This window comes from Salmo salar, chromosome ssa01 (assembly GCF_905237065.1).
Source record: "Salmo salar chromosome ssa01, Ssal_v3.1, whole genome shotgun sequence".
NCBI lineage: Eukaryota > Metazoa > Chordata > Actinopteri > Salmoniformes > Salmonidae > Salmo > Salmo salar.
In genome coordinates, this window is record NC_059442.1 from 156,167,995 (window position 1) to 156,187,523 (window position 19,529).

The 19,529-nt window shown below is 44.1% G+C and overlaps 1 protein-coding gene across 7 annotated transcripts in view; it reads left to right on the forward strand.

The window, feature by feature from the left end:
• Positions 1 to 3,184: 3,184 nt before the first annotated feature.
• LOC106569324 (zinc finger FYVE domain-containing protein 16) overlaps positions 3,185 to 19,529 on the forward strand; it is a 46,408-nt gene continuing 30,063 nt past the window's right edge. For 2 of the 7 annotated variants that reach the window (XM_014140647.2, XM_045692762.1), the window contains exons 1-4: positions 4,006 to 4,335; positions 8,698 to 8,812; positions 9,412 to 11,582; positions 16,542 to 16,650. In XM_014140647.2, the coding sequence (XP_013996122.2) occupies positions 8,743 to 8,812; positions 9,412 to 11,582; positions 16,542 to 16,650 (2,350 nt within the window). In that variant the 5' untranslated portion in view covers positions 4,006 to 4,335; positions 8,698 to 8,742. Of the gene's footprint in view, positions 3,433 to 4,005; positions 4,336 to 5,013; positions 5,322 to 8,418; positions 8,538 to 8,697; positions 8,813 to 9,411; positions 11,583 to 16,541; positions 16,651 to 19,529 lie in introns of those variants that run through there. The other 5 variants (XM_014140653.2, XM_045692765.1, XM_045692755.1 and 2 more) reach the window with 4 other exon arrangements.

A 19,529-nucleotide genomic window follows, 5' to 3' on the forward strand; every position in this document is an offset into this window, starting at 1 on the left:
GACAGAACGCATCTCCTTCCTGAGCGGTATGATGGCTGCGTGGTCCCATGGTGTTTACACTTGCGTACTATTGTTTGTACAGATGAACGTGGTACCTTCAGGCATTTGGAAATTGCTCCCAAGGATGAACCAGACTTGTGGAGATCTACAATTGTTTTCTGAGGTCTTGGCTGATTTCTTTTGATTTTCCCATGATGTCAAGCAAAGAGGCACTGAGTTTGAAGGTAGGCCTTGAAATACATTCACAGGTACACCTCCAATTGACTCAAATTATGTCAATTAGCCTATCAGAAGCTTCTAAAGCCATGACATAATTTTCTGGAATCTTCCAAGCTGTTTAACGGCACAGTCAACTTAGTGTATGTAAACTTCTGACCCAATGGAATTGTGATACAGTGAATTATAAGTGAAATAATCTCTATAAACAATTGTTGGAAAAATTACTTGTGTCATGCATAAAGTAGATGTCCTAACCGACTTGCCAAAACTATAGTTTGTTAACAAGGAATTTGTGGCGTGTTTGAAAAATGAGTTTTAATGACTCCAACCTAATTGTATGTAAACTTCTGACTTCAACAGTAACTTACTTGTACCTTCATGTACTTAATGTACACTCTCTTACCTTATCATAATTGAAAAACCTATTACGCCATGTTTTTGTTGTCATAGGTCATTTTAGACAACAATTACATATATTTAAAAATCATCTTTTAAAATGTAATCTTTCTAATTCATTAGGCACTACAGATATACAGTATCATTGATTGAAAAAGCTATTTGCATGTGAAAATAACCTGGGATGCATTTGTTTCCATGTCATTTCAACCAAAAAATTATACTGTATGTGATGACGTTGAATCAATGTGGAAAACTGATTGGATTTAAAAACTAATTAATGTAAGTGAATGTAGTCTTTTTTTCCAACCAACTTTTAACCTAAATCCAATGACATGGAGTAATGTTTTGTTGAATTCATGTTAGTTGACAGCTCATCCAAATTTTTATCAAAACTAGACGTTGAACTGACGTTTGTGCCCAGTGGGATGCTAGTTGATGAAGTACAAGATGTAAACAATAACAACATCATTTACAAGCCCAAAAGCAACTTCCTTAATGGTCATGGAAGTACTGGGTGTCAGAAATACATACAGCATCACAGCACAATCTGGAGACTGGGGATTGCTTTAGAACCCACCCTAATAGAGAAGAATATTGAATGTGATCAGCTGCCATTTGAGCTGTATGCTAGAGGATATGGCCTTATATAGACACAGGTTACAACAGGTTAACAGGTTTGAAGTTGTTTGAGTAGCAGCTGCTCTGTAACTGGGGTCACAGAGGAAATTCCTCCAGTTCAGCCCTGAAAGGAAGTGAATGCAAGTGACAGCACATGAGTCCAAAATACATTGAGGAACACAAAGGAGTCCAAAAGTATTTCTGAATGTGTGTTATGTAGATTATTTGATAGCAGTCCATTTATTTGAGGAAAGATGGTCCTGTCTGTCCATGAATGAGTTTAAAATAAGACTAAGAATAATAGACCTAACTGATTGGATTTATATAGTGCTTTTCCAGAGCTCAAGGATCTTTACACAGTAAAACTTGAGGTAGTCTCCTGAGTTTGGCAGCTGTTGTAGTAATAGTCTTGAACACTGTTCAGCAGCTGTTTCCTCTGTGGGACACTGAATTCAACGGCTTTCACACCACGGCTGTTTAGTCCTGCAATCCACCCCACAAACAGGACTATATCTTGAGAGAATATGGCAATGGACATTAGACAGTCATAAAAGTAAACGTAATATTTAATAATGTCGTAAGAAATATGATTGTGAAATTAAAGTGATGCTTCTTTGTTGTTTCCAAACAAGATGTGGCAGCATTAGCTTACTTTGGCCTGGTTTTTCTGTAACATGGCTGTCTCTTAGCTACATTGTATAGCAATTGTAATATCCCAGACTGAGTAGAGGGTTCCATAAACAGCCACTTGAGCTCCCCATGACCCCAGACGCTCCACGCAAAAGCCATCTTAGTCCGGCTCTCTGGGGCCCATAAAAAGTGACCATCACCTGTCTCACATCAGTATGTAGTGAATTTACAACCAGACACATTTTGGCTGTCACCTCCCACTCTGGGATTAAGGCGGGATAAGGAGGCCAAAGGATACAGAGATGCAACCTCATGTCAAAACCTGCAGTGGAGACAGCCTATAGTATAAACACATTTAAAAATAACCCCACATCTCACTCCAATACCATCTGGTCAAACAAACCACGCCAAATGTAACCCAGTGATGCTAATCTGAGATATATTGGCAATAAAGTTAAAATAGCAGTGGCGTGTGAGGTCCAGCAGTTGGTGCCGCTGCTGACCCATGTATACCAGGGGGGTCGATGTGGGTTTGAATCCGACCCACTGCCCTTGTGACTTACATTCCTGTCTTTTCTCCACTGTCCTATATGTTAAATAAAATGACAATTTCCACTCCTTAAAAAGGGTATAGTACAAGCCAAGTGGTTAACTTTGGGGCTAACATTCCATCTAATTGAACAGTTCTCAATTAATCTTCTTTTAGATTCTTTAACAATCTTTTCATTCTTCAAATGTTTATGATAAACACTGGTAGCTGAATCTAAAACTATGAAACAGTACATTTCGAAAATACATTTAAATAACATTAACAGTACGGGACCAATGTGTCTGCTTAATTAGTCTTCTCATCCCATGTCATTACTTCTGGCTTTAGGATCACTTTAGAGAGAGTGTAATACAATACTTGTTAGGAAGTCACAATGATTTCGCATTAGTTTGGACCACAAACTCCTCCATAGTCAATCCTTTCCCTTCCTGCTTCCTCTGGCAAAGAAAGTATGGGCGGCCAATGGTTGCGTCCTACGTAAGCAACTGTGTGACTGTGTCATAATGGAATGTTGGTGCGTTCAGGACAACTGGGAACTCAGAAATATACGAGGTCAAATCCTGACGTTAGTGAGCTTCAGGTCGGGAAGTCGAAGCTCTAGCAAGAGGCCCGACTTCCTGAGTTGGAATTCCAAGTTGGATGACTGTTCAAAACGATTTTTCTCAGTCGGAGCTATTTTTTTCCAGAGTTCCCAGTTGTCTTGAACGCACTGAAGTCGGAAGTCTGAGTTTTCTGAGTTCCAAGTTGTTTTGAATGCGGCATATTTCATCGACTGACAGATTGCTATAACATATGTTGTTAGTTGATAGGTAAAGTACCTATCCAGGCGTTGTAAGATCTGGCAAGGTCTAAGCAGTGGAACATAACCCTTGATTTGATTAATCAGATGAGGTAGTTCAGGGCGACAACAAAATTGTAACTGCCTTAACCTCTACCTGCAGCCCCTTGATCACGTATCTGACAGGGCTAAATAGATGGAAGCAGTAAGTTGGAAACACTACCTCCAACATAACAGTGTAAGTGAGTGTATGTGTATCAATAGTGCTGGCTTCACGTGCTTGTCGGAATTGGGCAACTGGAAAGTCGTAAATCCGACATGATTGTGTTCATGCGCTATTAAAGTCGGAACAATTCTTCAACCAATAGCCTAAGACTTTAGCTAGCAAAATGTTTTAATAATAAAGTTAACTAGCTTGCTTAACATTGACAATGGTCATACTAGCTAAATTATACATATTGATACGTTTGTAATTGTCAAAAACGGATTTGCTGTCATCTTTTGGTTGAAAATGTAAAAGATCAGTGGTGAAACTTCACAACTTGGCTAAGTTGATTTTCTCAATTTCCCACTTGTAATTCTCATTAAGAGGGTCATTCAAGTGAAATTTCCCACTGGGAACTCATTCGATAGCATGTAAACTCGGCATAGGTCTGGGCTCTTTCAGCCAGGTAATGTGCTTGCCCAGTCACCCACTACCAAAGTTGACTGACTGCTTTGCCCTAAGTAAACAAAGCAAAATAGGTGCGCTCACTTTAATTAAGGAAGGTTGTGATTTCACCGGTCGTCACTAGTTACCACAGCCATAAACCCCGCCTATTCCTACAGTTTTGCTTCTTAAAATGTGAACCATAACGACACTACTAACATTATGCCTAACCTTAACTTCAAATTAAGACCAAAAATCAAATTTTAGTTTCCATACATTTTTACGATTGCCAATGTTGACTTTGTGGCTATGGTAACCGATTCCACCGGTGTGATAGATCCAAAATGGACGCCGGAGTAAAACTGCACTGAGCTTTAAAAACTTCAGGAATAACAAAAGGACAAAGAGGATGCAATCAAGAGTAGACACACCTTCTTCGTTATATCCAGAAGAATCGTAAAACGGTTGGAAGGCTAAATGATGAATCTTCCGGTAATGACACAGAAAATGGATTGTTGACTGTAAATATAAACACATTGCATTGGCTATCCGGCTAGTATTAACTAAGCTAATGTAACCTGTCTGCCCTCCGCTTTATGCTATTCACGGATGATGATGCACGATAGAGATGACTTGATAACAGTGATGTGTGTTTCAGGTAATGTCAGCAGGAAGCTGTCAAACTGTTTAGCTAACATTAGCTAGTTCATTTATAACTAACGTTATCGAACTAGCCAGCTAACGTTACCTGGCTATCTGGTTAACAACTGGGAGATGAATTGCTAGCTAATTCAGCAAATGATAGCCATACCACCTCTAGTTATAACCTAGGGTCTGGTCCAAACACTTAAGACACACCCTCAAATGAAGTGGACACTTCTGATGACGTCTGACGAGTATACACTTGCAGGACGAGGAAGGAATGATTTTAAATGGACCACACTTGGCCGGAAACTCGTCACTCATTCATCCCGCGATGATTGTGTTTTCAGCCACCCGTAGCTTGTGGGTGTTTTTATATGCGCTACAGTCAATTATGAGTGTATGTCTACTTATATTAAATATATAATTATTAATGTACGCCTACTGTATGATAGCTAGCAAATTAATTAGCTAACTGACGTTAGCCTGCCTAGCTGGAACATATTTCTACAATTTCCAAAAGATAACCAAACAAAAACATATTTACTTTTTACGTAGTAGCAAAATGTCTAACTTATTTGCATTTGATTTTACTTACACTTGTATGTTGACTTCTCCATTGATGTTGTTTTTAAGTTTTCGCGGACTTTTTTTAGCGGCTGTACAATCGTCGCGAATTGAATTATGGGGAGTTTCAGGCCCCGTAGTGAACACTCGCGAAGCCGGCTAAAAACGAGGGCTGAGGGGATTACATTGAAAACTTCCCTTGCTTAGCTAATCATTTGCACCACCCTCCAAGATGGTGACGGGGATTCCCCCAAGGGCATAAGGCGAGGGTAAGTGGACGAGGGTGTGTCTTTTGGATTGTAGCCCTAGTATTACTATTTACCCATTGTCATGATTAGGAAATCTTGGTCACCATGGATGCTAGCAGCATAATTAGATGACTAATAGTAAGCTAGCTAGCTAGCTGATCGTTAGTCATGATATAGCCCAAAGACCAGCAGATGGCGATATTGAGTTGTTTCATTATACCGTCCAAACACATTAGCTGTGTTCGACCGCACTAACCATACTATTCGTGATGTAAATTGAGTATGTAGTATACTTATTGGTCATAGTATGGATAGAGTTAGTATGCCAAAAATTCCCGGATGTCTTACTACATTCTACAAAATACGAAGAATTCACTCAGAGGACACTTTCTGTACTTTTAAGGCCCATAATGCAATTCTTCAGAAAATGGATGTGGCTTCACACCGTTTTCAGATTTGAGGAATATGGTGGAAAATATACAGTCCGACATGAGCAGATACAAAATCATTGCTTTAACTAATTTTGACAAATGTTAAGAAAATGTTGAGCAATGTAATAAAGTAATGACTTTTCAAATAAGTTACACTACACGTTATGTTGGCTGACAATATGTTGGCTACACTATCCTTACCAACCGCATATCATAACAGCAGTAGGTACTACCGGTATGTTAGCTAGCTACCTAACGTTAGTAGTTATTAAACATCAAACTTTCCACTATATTAATTAACTGCCCAACGTTTATTGACTTGGTTATTCACGTCATCCTTAGCTAAGTGGTATAGTCGTATGTTCTCAATGGACATAAACTCACTCTGGCTATCTACTCCGATTTCAGAGCACTCTCGTCTGAGTGTGCCAGAGCGCAGAATAACTGATGAATTTACGAACGCTCAACACCCGTTTAATATGGCCGGTGTCAGTAAATGTCGGCAGCACAGTTAGTCACCAACGCTGTGGATAACATGAAAACAACCTAACCAGCTCTGCTATGGCGAGTAAAATGGTCAGAGTGAGGTGTTCTCTCATTTGTGTCTGGAAGTAGCTTGCCAGTTAGCTTGTGTGCTTTACTACCTTGTGATGCTCAGAATGCTCGGATCAACCCTACTCCTCCGCCAGTGTGCACTCTGAACTCTCCGAGAGGGGAAACGCTCAGAATTTTACTTATGGACAATCTGACAACGCTCTGAATTTAAGAATTTACGAACACAAAAAAAAATGTCTAGCTAGTAATTTGTTATGCTAACAAGCTAGCAAGTGGTTGCATAGCAAGATAATCAACTTCCGGTAGACAGACGTAGCGCTAGTATGCTCAAGTGAAAGGATACCATTCATTTACAGTATACTAAAATTAACTAATGGTTAGTATGGGTATTCGAACACAGCTATTGTCTTCAGCTGGCAATACACTTGTATCCCCCATGAACCGGTTCGTACCTGAAACATTCTCCATTCAGGCTGCAAATGTGACAATTTCCTCCTTACAGTGGCAAGAAAAAGTATGTGAACCCTTTGGAAATACCTGGATTTCTGCATAAATTGGTCATAACATTTGATCTGATCTTCATCTAGGTCACAACAATAGACAAACACTGAACGTTTGACATCCCTAGTAGTACATAGTAGTACAACAGACATATACACAATAGGCAGTGGTGGAAAAAGTACCCAAAACAAAAAATGACCACTCTAAAATGTGCAGTTTTGTGAAACAACACAATGCCACAGATGTCTCATGTTTTGAGTGGGGGTTATGGTATGGGCAGGCATAAGCGTGCAATTGGCATATTGACTGCAAGAATGTCCGCCAGAGCTGTTGCCAGAGAATGATATGTTTATTTCTCTACCATAAGCCCTCGTTTTAGAGACATGGTCAGTATGTCCAACCGGTATCACAAGTGCAGACCACGTGTAACCATACCAGCCCAGGACCTCCATATCCAGCTTCTTCACCTGCAGGATCGTCTGAGACCAGCCACCCGGACAGCTGATGAAACTCATGCATATTTTTGTCTGTAATAAAGCCCTTTTGTGTGGAATACTCATTCTGGTTGGCTGGGCTGACTCCCCAGTGGGTGGACCTGGCTCCCAAGTGGCTGGGCCTATGGCCTCCCAGGCCCACCCATGGCTGCATCCCTGCCCAGTCATGTGAAATCCATAGATTAGGGCCTAATTGATTTATTTAAATTGACTGATTTCCTTTTATGAACTTTGAAATTGTTGCATTTATATTTGTTCAGTGTATTTGACTGAGTCTAAAAGTATCTGCTTTTAAATATCAAAAGTAATAGTAAATGCTCAAATATACTTAAGTATCAAAATTATAAATATAAAAATAATAAATCATTTCGAATTCTTTATATTAATAAAACCAGAAAGCATGATTTTCTTGTTCTTTTTGGTATTTTATTATGATCCCCATTAGCTGTTGCAAAAGTAGTAGCTACTCTTCCTGGGGTCCACACAAAACAGGAAACATGACATAATACAGAACATTAATAGAACATAAATGTTATTTGTATTTACAGATAACCAGGGGCACACTCCAACACTCAGACATAATTTACAAACAAAGCATTTGTGTTTAGTGAGTCCTCCAGATCAGAGGCAGTAGATGACCAGGGATGTTCTCTTGATAAGTGTGTGAATTGGACCATTTTCCTGTCCTGCTAAGCATTTGAAAAGTATATATTTTCTTTTGGAATGTAGTGGAGTAAAGGTTGCCAAAAATGTAAAAAGTACAGAAACCACCAAAAAAACTCCTTCAAATGATGTATAAATGTATAGTGTCTTGGTCACGTAGTTGAATAAATGGTATATAATGCCTGATTGGTGTTCATTTGTTGCTATGATTTCAACATTTGTATACATCTGCAATGCCTAGCTGGCTGTTTTCTCACATTAAGGGTTGCCCTAGTCACATTTCCACACCAAATAGTTGGTGCAATACACATAAAGCATTGTAAAATTCCTTTATGTGTACTTAAACTGATGAGGCTGCTGTAAACTTGTGGCAGACTTGTTTATTGTGACACCCTATGGGGCCATTATTTCCCTTGGTATCTTCCCTAATAGTAGATCTTGAATTAGATTTCTCCATAAACATGGAGAGCAGGGGTCAGAGTCTGAAGTACACAATAACACATAGCTGGAGAACGTTGAGACGCTAACTTGGTCAACAATTGAAATGCTATTAATTCATCAACCTGTCTGGGGAGTGGAAACTGTGGATGAAGGTTTCGGTTTATACCTAAGCTATACTTAACTAATTACAACATTTTTACACTGACTTGGAAACTGAAATGGAAACCGAAATGTTGATTGAAATGCATTCGCCCAGTCCACATAAGACCAATAGATAACAGATAACAATACTTTATTTTGTTCTACTTTCAGGAGGTGAAGTAGCGAGTGTAGCCTCTCTCCCGCCAACAGCCAAGCATGGACAACTTCTTCAAGGCTGCTGTATGTGACCTGGACAAGCTTCTGGATGACTTTGAGCTCAATACAGGTTAGACGTGGTTACTATGAAAAACCCCATTGATAGCATGTATTTATTTTTCTTTTCTGTATGTGGGTTGGAAGGGTGTGGTGTTAAAGCTGCAATATGTAACTTTTTGGATGACCTGACCAACTTCACATAGAGATGTGAGTTATAGATATGTCATTCGCATTGAAAGCAAGTCTAAGAAGCGGTAGATCTGTTCTATGTGCACTATTTCTATGCTTCCCGTTCTGAAGTTTTGTTTTTGGCTTCTTTTACTTTGGGTTTTGTACACCAGCTTCAAACAGCTGAAAATACAATATTTCTGGGTACTAAAAATATATTTCACAGCGGTTTAGATGGTACAATGATTCTCTACGCTATACGTTGCTTGTTTTGTCACATGAACTGAAATAAGGCGAACTATTAAAATTTTAACAACCAGGAAATGGTGGAGCGAATTCTGCATATTGCACCTATAACTGAAAAATTATACTTGATACTTGTACATGTGGTGCACATTGTACTTTGTAGTTGCTAACTTAAAATGTGTTGCTCATATGTTCTGCTGAGATATTAACGACAGAATTGTTTAACAGATAATTCTCTCTTTCCCTCCCGACCAGATGAGCACATCTACAGATCAGTCTCTCTGTCACCTCCTGCGTATCCCGGCCACTCTCTGGGTCCCCAGGGTTTCCTTCCGGAAACCTCCACAGTTCCAGTTCCACACTCTCTCCTTGACCTAAACTCCCTGCACTATGGCACTGCCCCCAGCTGCCCCGACTGTCCCAGCCCCAGTCCTGGGGATCGCGAGGCCAAGGGACGGCCTCTCACGGGGGTTGACCTGCTCTCCTCTGTGGACGGCCGGGGGGCTGCTAAGAGCTGTGCGCCACCCTTCCCCAAGCGGGCCCTGAAGCCTGTGTGTGACCTGGTCAGTGACACAGGCTCAGCCCACCTCCTCCTCCGGGCCAACAGCCACGACGCCTTCAGTGAGCTGGATGTGGTGGAGAGACGGCTGGAGGAGGAGCTTCTGGTGGACTTCACCAGCCCTGTGGTGGCGCTGCCTGAGGACTCCATAGCAGGTTTGGGTCCCGGCCATGGGAGGACTGAGGGGAGGGAGGCTCTTGCCGGGGGAGGGGAGGGGCTGCTGGGGCTGGACTCTGGTGGTTACTCTGCCTCTCTCAGTCTGCTGGATGTGATTCTCCCTGCTGCTGTGGAGAGGGCCCCCTCACTGAGGAACTCTGAGTCTGGAGAGACGGAGGAAGAGCGAGACAGAGGGGGTGAGGCGACAGAGGTGGCCTTCGTCAACCAACACCTGAAAATCACACCAGCCCATCAGGACCAGGCTAGTGTCTCGCCTGTTGCCATAGACACCAAGAAAGAGGACACTCCCACGTGTGATATCGACATAGAGGCCAGGGAGGAGGGTGAGGGGTCTTTGGAGCCCTCTGAGCTGACTGAAGCAGAGAGCTCTGGGAGCTGCACTGGACAGGCACCTAACCCTGAGGACGGCAGTGGTGGTGTGGCCGAGAGCCCGTCAACAGAGACAGAGCTTTCGCTGTCCTGCCTGCCCATGGGCGTGTCCATGTGTGGGGCCCTGGTGGCCTCCAAGAACCCTGAGGAAGCCATGGGAGGGGGGGAAGGGGAGGCTGGCCTAACTGAGACCTTAGAGGCAGAGTCCCTGTCTGCTTTCGAAGTCCAGGAGGAAGTTACTCTCCCAGAGAACCCTGAGACTGTGGGGGACTGTACAAACCCTGATGCCGCCCCTGAGAACAAACCTGTCCAGTCACCTAACACACAGAGCCCAGAGACAACCACCATGCCTTTCCACCTGGCAGTCTCGGCTCCTGCCGTCTCCCAGCGGCCACTGAAGGTCAGCTTCTCCCTAGTGGAAAAGCAGCCAGTCCCAGGGGCTCCACAGTGCCCAGCCTCCTCTCCCTCAGAGCCCAGCCCCAACCCAATGGACCCACCTGGGTTTGGGTTTGAGTACCTGCCGGAGAGCGACCAGGCCAGGCTACTGGTGACGGATGAGGAGCTGGACGCCTTCCTCCGGGGGGAGACCCAGGGCCAGGAGGACCACGGGGTCCCTGACTGCGGGAGGCCCGGGGAGAACCTCCAGGATGAGGGCTTCTCCGAGCTCAACGGGAACCTGGAGGAGCGGCTAGTGGAGGAGGAGCTGCGGAGCTGCAGCCGGAGCCTAGGGGAGGGGCTGGAGAGACTGCCCTCCCGGGAGAGTGACAGGACCTTGTCTGCAGAGGGGAACGTGAGTCGAGCTCTCTCCGCTCCCTCCCAGGACCCCCCCAGCCCCTACCACACAGACCCCAGCACCTGTAGTCTCAGTAACCTCCCACCACCCTACTACGGAGGGGCCCGACCCAAACAGCTGCACTGTCAAGCACCCAGAGCACCTCCAGCAGCGGGGGAGGACCAAGGGCCCAGTAGCCCCACAGACCGCACCGACACTGGGGAAGAGGTGGACCAGAGCCCCTCTCCTCCCAGCCCCAACCCTGCCGAGGACCCCTCTAACCAAGGTGTGCCCTGTCCAGGTTACTCCCCGCCTGAGTGCTATGTGAGCAGTGTGGGGTACGACGAACTGTCAGAGCCCCCGCCCTACCCTGGCGAGCCTGCTGGAGAGGGGAGCGGGTCCTCAGAGGGGAGGGAGGCGGAGGATGAAGAGGGGCTGGGGTGCAAGCAGCCCCCCTGGGTGCCGGATTCGGAGGCACCCAACTGTATGAACTGCTGGCAGAAGTTCACCTTCACCAGGAGGAGGCACCACTGCCGGGCCTGTGGGAAGGTACGTACCTAAATCTGGCCATGAAGGGACTTCCTTTACCCTCATTTCTAGGATCATCTTTTGCACTGTTGTTGATAACATATTTGGTGTTTTGAAGATATTCATTTTATTGACATTAGGTGTTAGTAGCTAAATATACTTTTACATAGTAGCACATAATAAAGAGCTCTACCATACACTGAACAAAAATATAAATGCAACATGCAGTTCCACACTCTCTCCCTGACCTAAACTCCCTGTACTATAACACTGCGCCCAACTGCCCCAGCCCCAGTCCTGTTCCCATGTTTCTTGAGATTAAATAAAAGATCCCAGAAATGTTTTATACACACAAAAAGCTTGGTGCACAAATGTGTTTGCATTTCTCTTTTGCAAGATAATCCATCCACTTGACAGGCATGGCATATCAAGAAGCTGATTAAACAGCATGATCAGTACACAGGTGCACCTTGTGCTGGGAACAATGAAAGTCCACTCTAAAATGTGCAGTTTTGTCAAACAACGCAATGCCACAGATGTCTCAAGTTTTGAGTGGGGGTTATGGTATGGGCAGGCATAAGCTACGGACAAGGAACACAATTGCATTTTATCAATGGCAATTTGAATGCACATAGATACCGTGACTAGTTCCTGAGGCCCATTGTCGTGCCATTCATCCGCCGCCATCACCTCAAATTTCAGCATGATAATGCAAAGCCCCATGTCGCAAGGATCTGTACACAATTCCTGGGAGCTGAAAATGTCCCCGTTCTTCCATGGCCTGCATAGTCACCAGACATGTCACCCATTGAGCATGTTTGGGATGCTCTGGATCGACGTGTATAACAGTGTGTTCCAGTTCCCGCCAATATCCAGCAACTTCACACTGCCATTGAAGAGGAGTGGGACAACGCATTTCCACTGCTCCGGAGTCCAATGGTGGCGAGCTTTACACCACTCCAGCCAATGCTTGCCATTGCGCATAGTCATCTTTGGCTTGTGTCCAGCTGCTTGGCCATTGAAACCCATTTCATGAAGCTCCCGAACAGTTCTTGTGCTGATGTTGCTTCCAGAGGCAGTTTGGAACTCGGTAGTGAGTGTTCCAACCGAGGACAGACAATTTTATGCGCTTCAGCACTCGGCGGTCCCGTTCTGTGAGCTTGTGTGGCCTACCACTTCGCGGCTGAGCCGTTGTTGCTCCTAGGCATTCCACTTCAAAATAACAGTACTTACAGTTGACCGGGGGCAGCACTAGCAGAGCAGAAATTGTAAGAACTGACTTGTTGGAAAGGTGGCATCTTATGACCGGGCCACGTTGAAAAATCACTGAGCTCTTCAGTAAGGCCATTCTACTGCCAATGTTTGTCTATGGAGATCGCATGGTTGTGTGCTCGTTTTTATACACCTGTCAGCAACAGGTGTGGCTGAAATAGCCAAATCCATTAATTTGAATGGGTGTCCACATACCTTTGTGTGTGTATATATATACACAGTGGGTAGAACAAGTATTTGATACACTGCCGATTTTGCAGGTTTTCCTACTTACAAAGCATGTAGAGGTCTGTAATTTTTATCATAGGTACACTTCAACTGTGAGAGATGGAATCTAAAACAAAAATCCAGAAAATCACATTGTATGATTTTTAAGTAATTCATTTGCATTTTATTGCATGACATAAGTATTTGATACATCAGAAAAGCAAAACTTAATATTTGGTACAGAAACCTTTGTTTACAATTTCAGAGATCATACGTTTCCTCTAGTTCTTGACCAGGTTTGCACAGACTGCAGCAGGGATTTTGGCCCACTCCTCCATACAGACCTTCTCCAGATCCTTCAGGTTTCGGGGCTGTCGCTGGGAAATACGGACTTTCAGCTCCCTCCAAAGATTTTCTATTGGGTTCAGGTCTGGAGACTGGTTAGGCCACTCCAGGACCTTGAGATGCTTCTTACGGAGCCACTCAATTGCCCTGGCTGTGTGTTTCGGGTCGTTGTCATGCTGGAAGACCCAGCCATGACCCATCTTCAATGCTCTTACTGAGGGAAGGAGGTTGTTGGCCAAGATCTCGCGATACATGGCCCCATCCATCCTCCCCTCAATACGGTGCAGTCGTCCTGTCCCCTTTGCAGAAAATCATCCCCAAAGAATGATGTTTCCACCTCCATGCTTCACAGTTGGGATGGTGTTCTTGGGGTTGTACTTCTTCTTCCTCCAAACACGGCGAGTGGAGTTTAGATCAAAAAGCTATTTTTGTCTCATCAGACCACATGACCTTCTCCCAGCCCAGTTCCTGTGGATCATCCAGATGGTCATTGGCAAACTTCAGACGGGCCTGGACATGCACTGGCTTGAGCAGGGGGACCTTGCGTGCGCTGCAGGATTTTAATCAGCGTATTGACGGCGTATTGTGTTCTTAATGGTTTTCTTTGAGACTGTGGTCCCAGCTCTCTTCAGGTCATTGACCAGGTCCTGCCGTGTAGTTCTGGGCTGATCCCTCACCTTCCTCATGATCATTGATGCCCCACGAGGTGAGATCTTGCATGGTGCCCCAGACCGAGGGTGATTGACCGTCATCTTGAACTTCTTCCATTTTCTAATAATTGCGCCAACAGTTGTTGCCTTCTCACCAAGCTGCTTGCCTATTGTCCTGTAGCCCATCCCAGCCTTGTGCAGGTCTACAATTTTATCCCTGATGTCCTTACACAGCTCTCTGGTCTTGGCCATTGTGGAGAGGTTGGAGTCTGTTTGAGTGTGTGGACAGTTGTCTTTTATACAGGTAAAGAGTTCAAACAGGTGCAGTTAATACAGGTAATGAGTGGAGAACAGGAGGGCTTCTTAAAGAAAAACTAACAGGTCTGTGAGAGCCGGAATTCTTACTGGTTGGTAGGTGATCAAATACTTATGTCATGCAATAAAATGCAAATGAATTACTTAAAAATCATACAATGTGATTTTCTGGATTTTTGTTTTAGATTCCGTCTCTCACAGTTGAAGTGTACCTATGATAAAAATTACAGACCTCCACATGCTTTGTAAGTAGGAAAACCTGCAAAATCGGCAGTGTATCAAATACTTGTTCTCCCCACTGTATATAGTCTATCTGTGACCAACAGATGCATATCTGTATTCACCATCATGTGAAATCCACAGACTAGGGCCGAATGAATGTATTTCAATTGACTGATTTCCTTATATGAACCGTAACTCTGTAAAATCTTAGAAATTGTGGCATGTTGAGATTATGTTTTTGTTGAGTATAAGTGTGTGACCCAGTCACAAAGATCCTGAATATGAATGGAAACTGAAGAAAATAAATGATGGAAATAGGGCAATCTCGTCCTCTCATAATTAAACAATTAAACATAATTAAACAATCAGTTAACGTCAATACAGCAGCGATACTGCCAATTCCAATGAAGCACATTTCTGTATTTACTGAGTCAGAGGATTCAAGTGTAAATGTGGGTTACAATGTGGAGCAGTGACCTAGCTATGATTCAGTTCATCCAGACTATTACCTATCTTCTCTTTGTAGAGAGAGCACTTCCTGTCTTGTGTTTACAAAGCAACACGGAGTCCCCTGCTCACATACGTCACACTTGATCACACAGTATGGCACGATATCGCCTATATACCATACCCCCATCCTCTGCTGCTATATATAGCTTACTCAGATAGAGGCATGTCAATCATTCTTATTCCAGGTTCTCTATATATCGCCTCTTCTCTGAGGTCTGAGAAGCCAGAGCTCAGGCCCTAACAGCCCAGTGACTAAAGCCAGAGCTCAGGCCCTAACAGCCCAGTGACTAAAGCCAGAGCTCAGGCCCTAACAGCCCAGTGACTGAAGCCAGAGCTCAGGCCCTAACAGCCCAGTGACTGAAGCCAGAGCTCAGGCCCTAACAGCCCAGTGACTAAAGCCAGAGCTCAGGCCCTAACAGCCCAGTGACTAAAGCCAGAGCTCAGGCCCTAACAGCCCAGTGACTAAAGCCAGAGCTCAGGCCCTAACAGCCCAGTGACTAAAGCCAGAGCTCAGGCCCTAACAGCCCAGTGACTAAAGCCAGAGCTCAGGCCCTAACAGCCCAGTGACTAAAGCCAGAGCTCAGGCCCTAACAGCCCAGTGACTAAAGCCAGAGCGAAGGCCCTAACAGCCCACACTGATTTAAAGCAGCATTACACAGGAGTCCCAGGGGCTGTAACACTATAAGCTACTTACTGCAGTACAACAGGATATGGAAGGGATAATCAGCGAGGGGTTATGTGTTCTGTTGAAAATAATGAACGACGTGGAACTAACCTTCCACAGAGTTGCATTCATTTCAGGAGAACGCATAGAGCCCCGAGTTGATTATCCCTTTTATACCACGGCTATAATTTAACACATTTTCCTCTAGCAATGTGTTTATTTGTCAGTAGAAATGTGTTCACCATCCACTGAAGTAGCTAGCAAGTTTATTAGATAGCTACAGTAGTTGCCTTTTTAACCAAACAAACTGACTTGCTAGTTTAGCTAACCAAACCAACAGTCTTAGGTTGCTATTATGAAAATAAAATTCAACAATGTAAGTAATGTTTTCATTTCGACTTTTGCTTCAAAAGCAGCTCAAACATAGAACATGTATGAATGAACTATAGCCATTGAATTCTACCGTGCTGATATACTGTACGTTATAGGGAAATAATGCACGCTCTAGAATGCCCTTCAAGCCAATCAGATATGAGCATTCAACAATGCCATGGTACTGTATAAAGAGGACTAGTCTAATGTACTTTACAACCTCCTTTGACTTCTCTTCTTAATTGCTGCACAATCAATTATATCAATTATTCCTTTAATGTACTGCTTTTCTTTATGCTAGGGCAAGACATGGCTCACACACTTAACATTGCATGAATAACTTCATGTAGATTGCGTGTATAGTGATGTGTTGCAGTAGTGTTTGTCTCCTGCCTGATGGTTGTCCTCCCACCCGTGACACAGGTGTACTGTGCCATCTGCTGCAACAGGAGATGCAAGCTCAAGTACCTGGACAAGGAGGCCCGGGTGTGTGTCGTCTGCTTCGAGACCGTACACAGAAGTAAGACCCAAGGTTTGAGTGTGTTTTCGTCTAGAAGATCATACACATGTTTAAGAATGTATGTGTTGTCTGCTAGTATACAGTGAGGGTGTGTGTGTGTGTGTGTGTGTGTGTGTGTGTGTGTGTGTGTGTGTGCGTGCGTGCACATCCATTTTCTTCCAAGATACCAATCACACACCACCATCCGATGCATGCACCTCAGCTGACTGCTCTGAATGACTCTGTATTGTCAGGCTCCTCTTCTCAGAAGAACATGAACAAAGACTCTGATGTCTGAAGAACACAGTCTTCACAGCCTGGTGTCTGTTGCTGTAGTGTAGTTAGTAGGACTCAGCTCTGCTCAGCCTTGGGGGCTTAAGGGAGCTCTGTTGTCAGTGAATGATACAGGGAAAGGAACCCAGTTTATGTTGACTCTGAACTGCTAGCCCTATCAGGTGACTTTCATTCATCTTTAAACTGTTTCAACTTGGAGTTGTCATTAACAGGCCATGTCTGGAGTTGTCATTAACAGGCCATGTCTGGAGTTGCCATTAACAGGCCATGTCTGGAGTTGCCATTAACAGACCATGTCTGGAATTGTCATTAACAGACCATGTCTGGAGTTGTCATTAACAGGCCATGTCTGGAGTTGTCATTAACAGGCCATGTCTGGAGTTGCCATTAACAGGCCATGTCTGGAGTTGTCATTAACAGGCCATGTCTGGAGTTGCCATTAACAGACCATGTCTGGAGTTGTCATTAACAGACCATGTCTGGAGTTGTCATTAACAGACCATGTCTGGAGTTGTCATTAACAGGCCATGTCTGGAGTTGCCATTAACAGGCCATGTCTGGAATTGTCATTAACAGGCCATGTCTGGAATTGTCATTAACAGATCATGTCTGGAGTTGTCATTAACAGGCCATGTCTGGAGTTGTCATTAACAGGCCATGTCTGGAGTTGCCATTAACAGGCCATGTCTGGAGTTGTCATTAACAGGCCATGTCTGGAGTTGCCATTAACAGGCCATGTCTGGAGTTGTCATTAACAGGCCATGTCTGGAGTTGTCATTAACAGGCCATGTCTGGAGTTGTCATTAACAGACCATGTCTGGAGTTGTCATTAACAGACCATGTCTGGAGTTGTCATTAACAGGCCATGTCTGGAGTTGTCATTAACAGGCCATGTCTGGAGTTGCCATTAACAGGCCATGTCTGGAGTTGTCATTAACAGGCCATGTCTGGAGTTGTCATTAACAGGCCATGTCTGGAGTTGTCATTAACAGACATGGTCTGTTACATGCTGACCACACTGCTCGTGTCACGTGCGCGAGAGTTACAAAAATATATTTAAACATACATGTTATTCAATTATTGCACCCACACTGCTCACGCGCGCCAACGAGCGTCTGCCTTGCCAAGCGCTAAAATAGAAGTCAGTTCTATTTGTGACGCTGAACTCGGTGCAGGTCCTGCCTCTCCCATCTCCTCATTAGTTTATAGAAGCAGATACCCCCATGTGCCATCTCCTCATTGGTTATACCCAGGTGGGTGATTGAAAGATGAACTGAGTTTGGTCGGTCGTCGTGATAACTATGAAAATTAAATGCCAATCGTCATATAAAGTTCAAAGATGAAAAGGCCTGGAAGGAGGAGAGATGACTAGAAACGATTCGGTTGAATGTTTTATGTGAGGATTAATTGTCGAAGTAGAGGACCTTGTGCATTTCAGGTAAAATAACAACTCAATGTTTATATCCCAGGCCAAATTGGCTAGCAACTGCAAGCTAGCTAAATAGGACACATTAGCTAGTAACTGCAAGCTAGCTAGCTAAATTGCCATAAATGTTTAATGCTTTTCGACCTGTCCCCAAATTAATATAATTGGTTCAGAGTTTGTTTTGATATTTCAACCTGCGTGTTGTGATCACTTTTGGTGTGGGGGGACAAAATCAATTTGTGCACGATGGCGCACGTGTGCGGCCGGTTTGGGTACGGTGTTAGAAGAGTTGCTTTATAAAGGTGAATTATATCTAGAGCAACACATGACTGATGAACAGCCCTGTTTTTTAGCTGGAAGTTGTTGTGCTTGTTTGTGGCTTGGTCACAGTGTAGCAAACATCACTAGCCGTGAAATGCTTGCTTCCTCTGTCCTTGTTTCCTCAATTTCTCTCAAAGCTCATTGGAGGAGAGGACCCAATGTCCCTCTCTTGGACCTCCTCTAATTGGCTTTCCGAGGAATTGAGGAAGCAAGGACTTAACAGCTAGTGAAGTTTTCAGACACAGCCTGAGAATGGCCGGGGATCTTCGGTTAAGTTAGATGTGCATTGTAATCTCAAGGCTAAAACAGCTACATTGTATCAGAGAGCCTAGTGCCTAAAGTGCTTTCTTACACAGCCTGTGTGAAAGTGTTTACTTTGTTTTGAGTGTGTGTGGGACTGCGTAAAAACTTAAGACCAGGTTGTGTAAGAGTGTGTGTGTGTGTGTGTGTGTGTGTGTGTGTGCGCGCGCGCTCCCCTGTCTCTCTGTGTGTCTGCTTTTCTCCAATCTCCTGTCGTCTCCTGCTCTCCTGAACAACGACTCTAGCCTTCACTGGGAGCCTGAGCTGCTATAGAAACAAAATTACTAGAACCTCCTTCCCCATTGAAAACAATGCTTCTGTATGTGCTCGCAGATCACTACTAACCAGTGATTTACGTTGCTCTATGCTGTTATTGGTGAGTGACGATAAATAATGTGGAATAGAAAAGTGTTTTTGTTCTATGTATTCCTTCTCTATGGTTCTGCTTCCCCGGTCGGGTGATGAAGGACTTTATCCTCTCCAGAGACAGAGCTGAGGTTAGAGTCAGGACAATATGACTGGTGCAGAGAGGATGGGGGGAGAGAGAGGATGGGGGAGAGAGAGGAGAGAG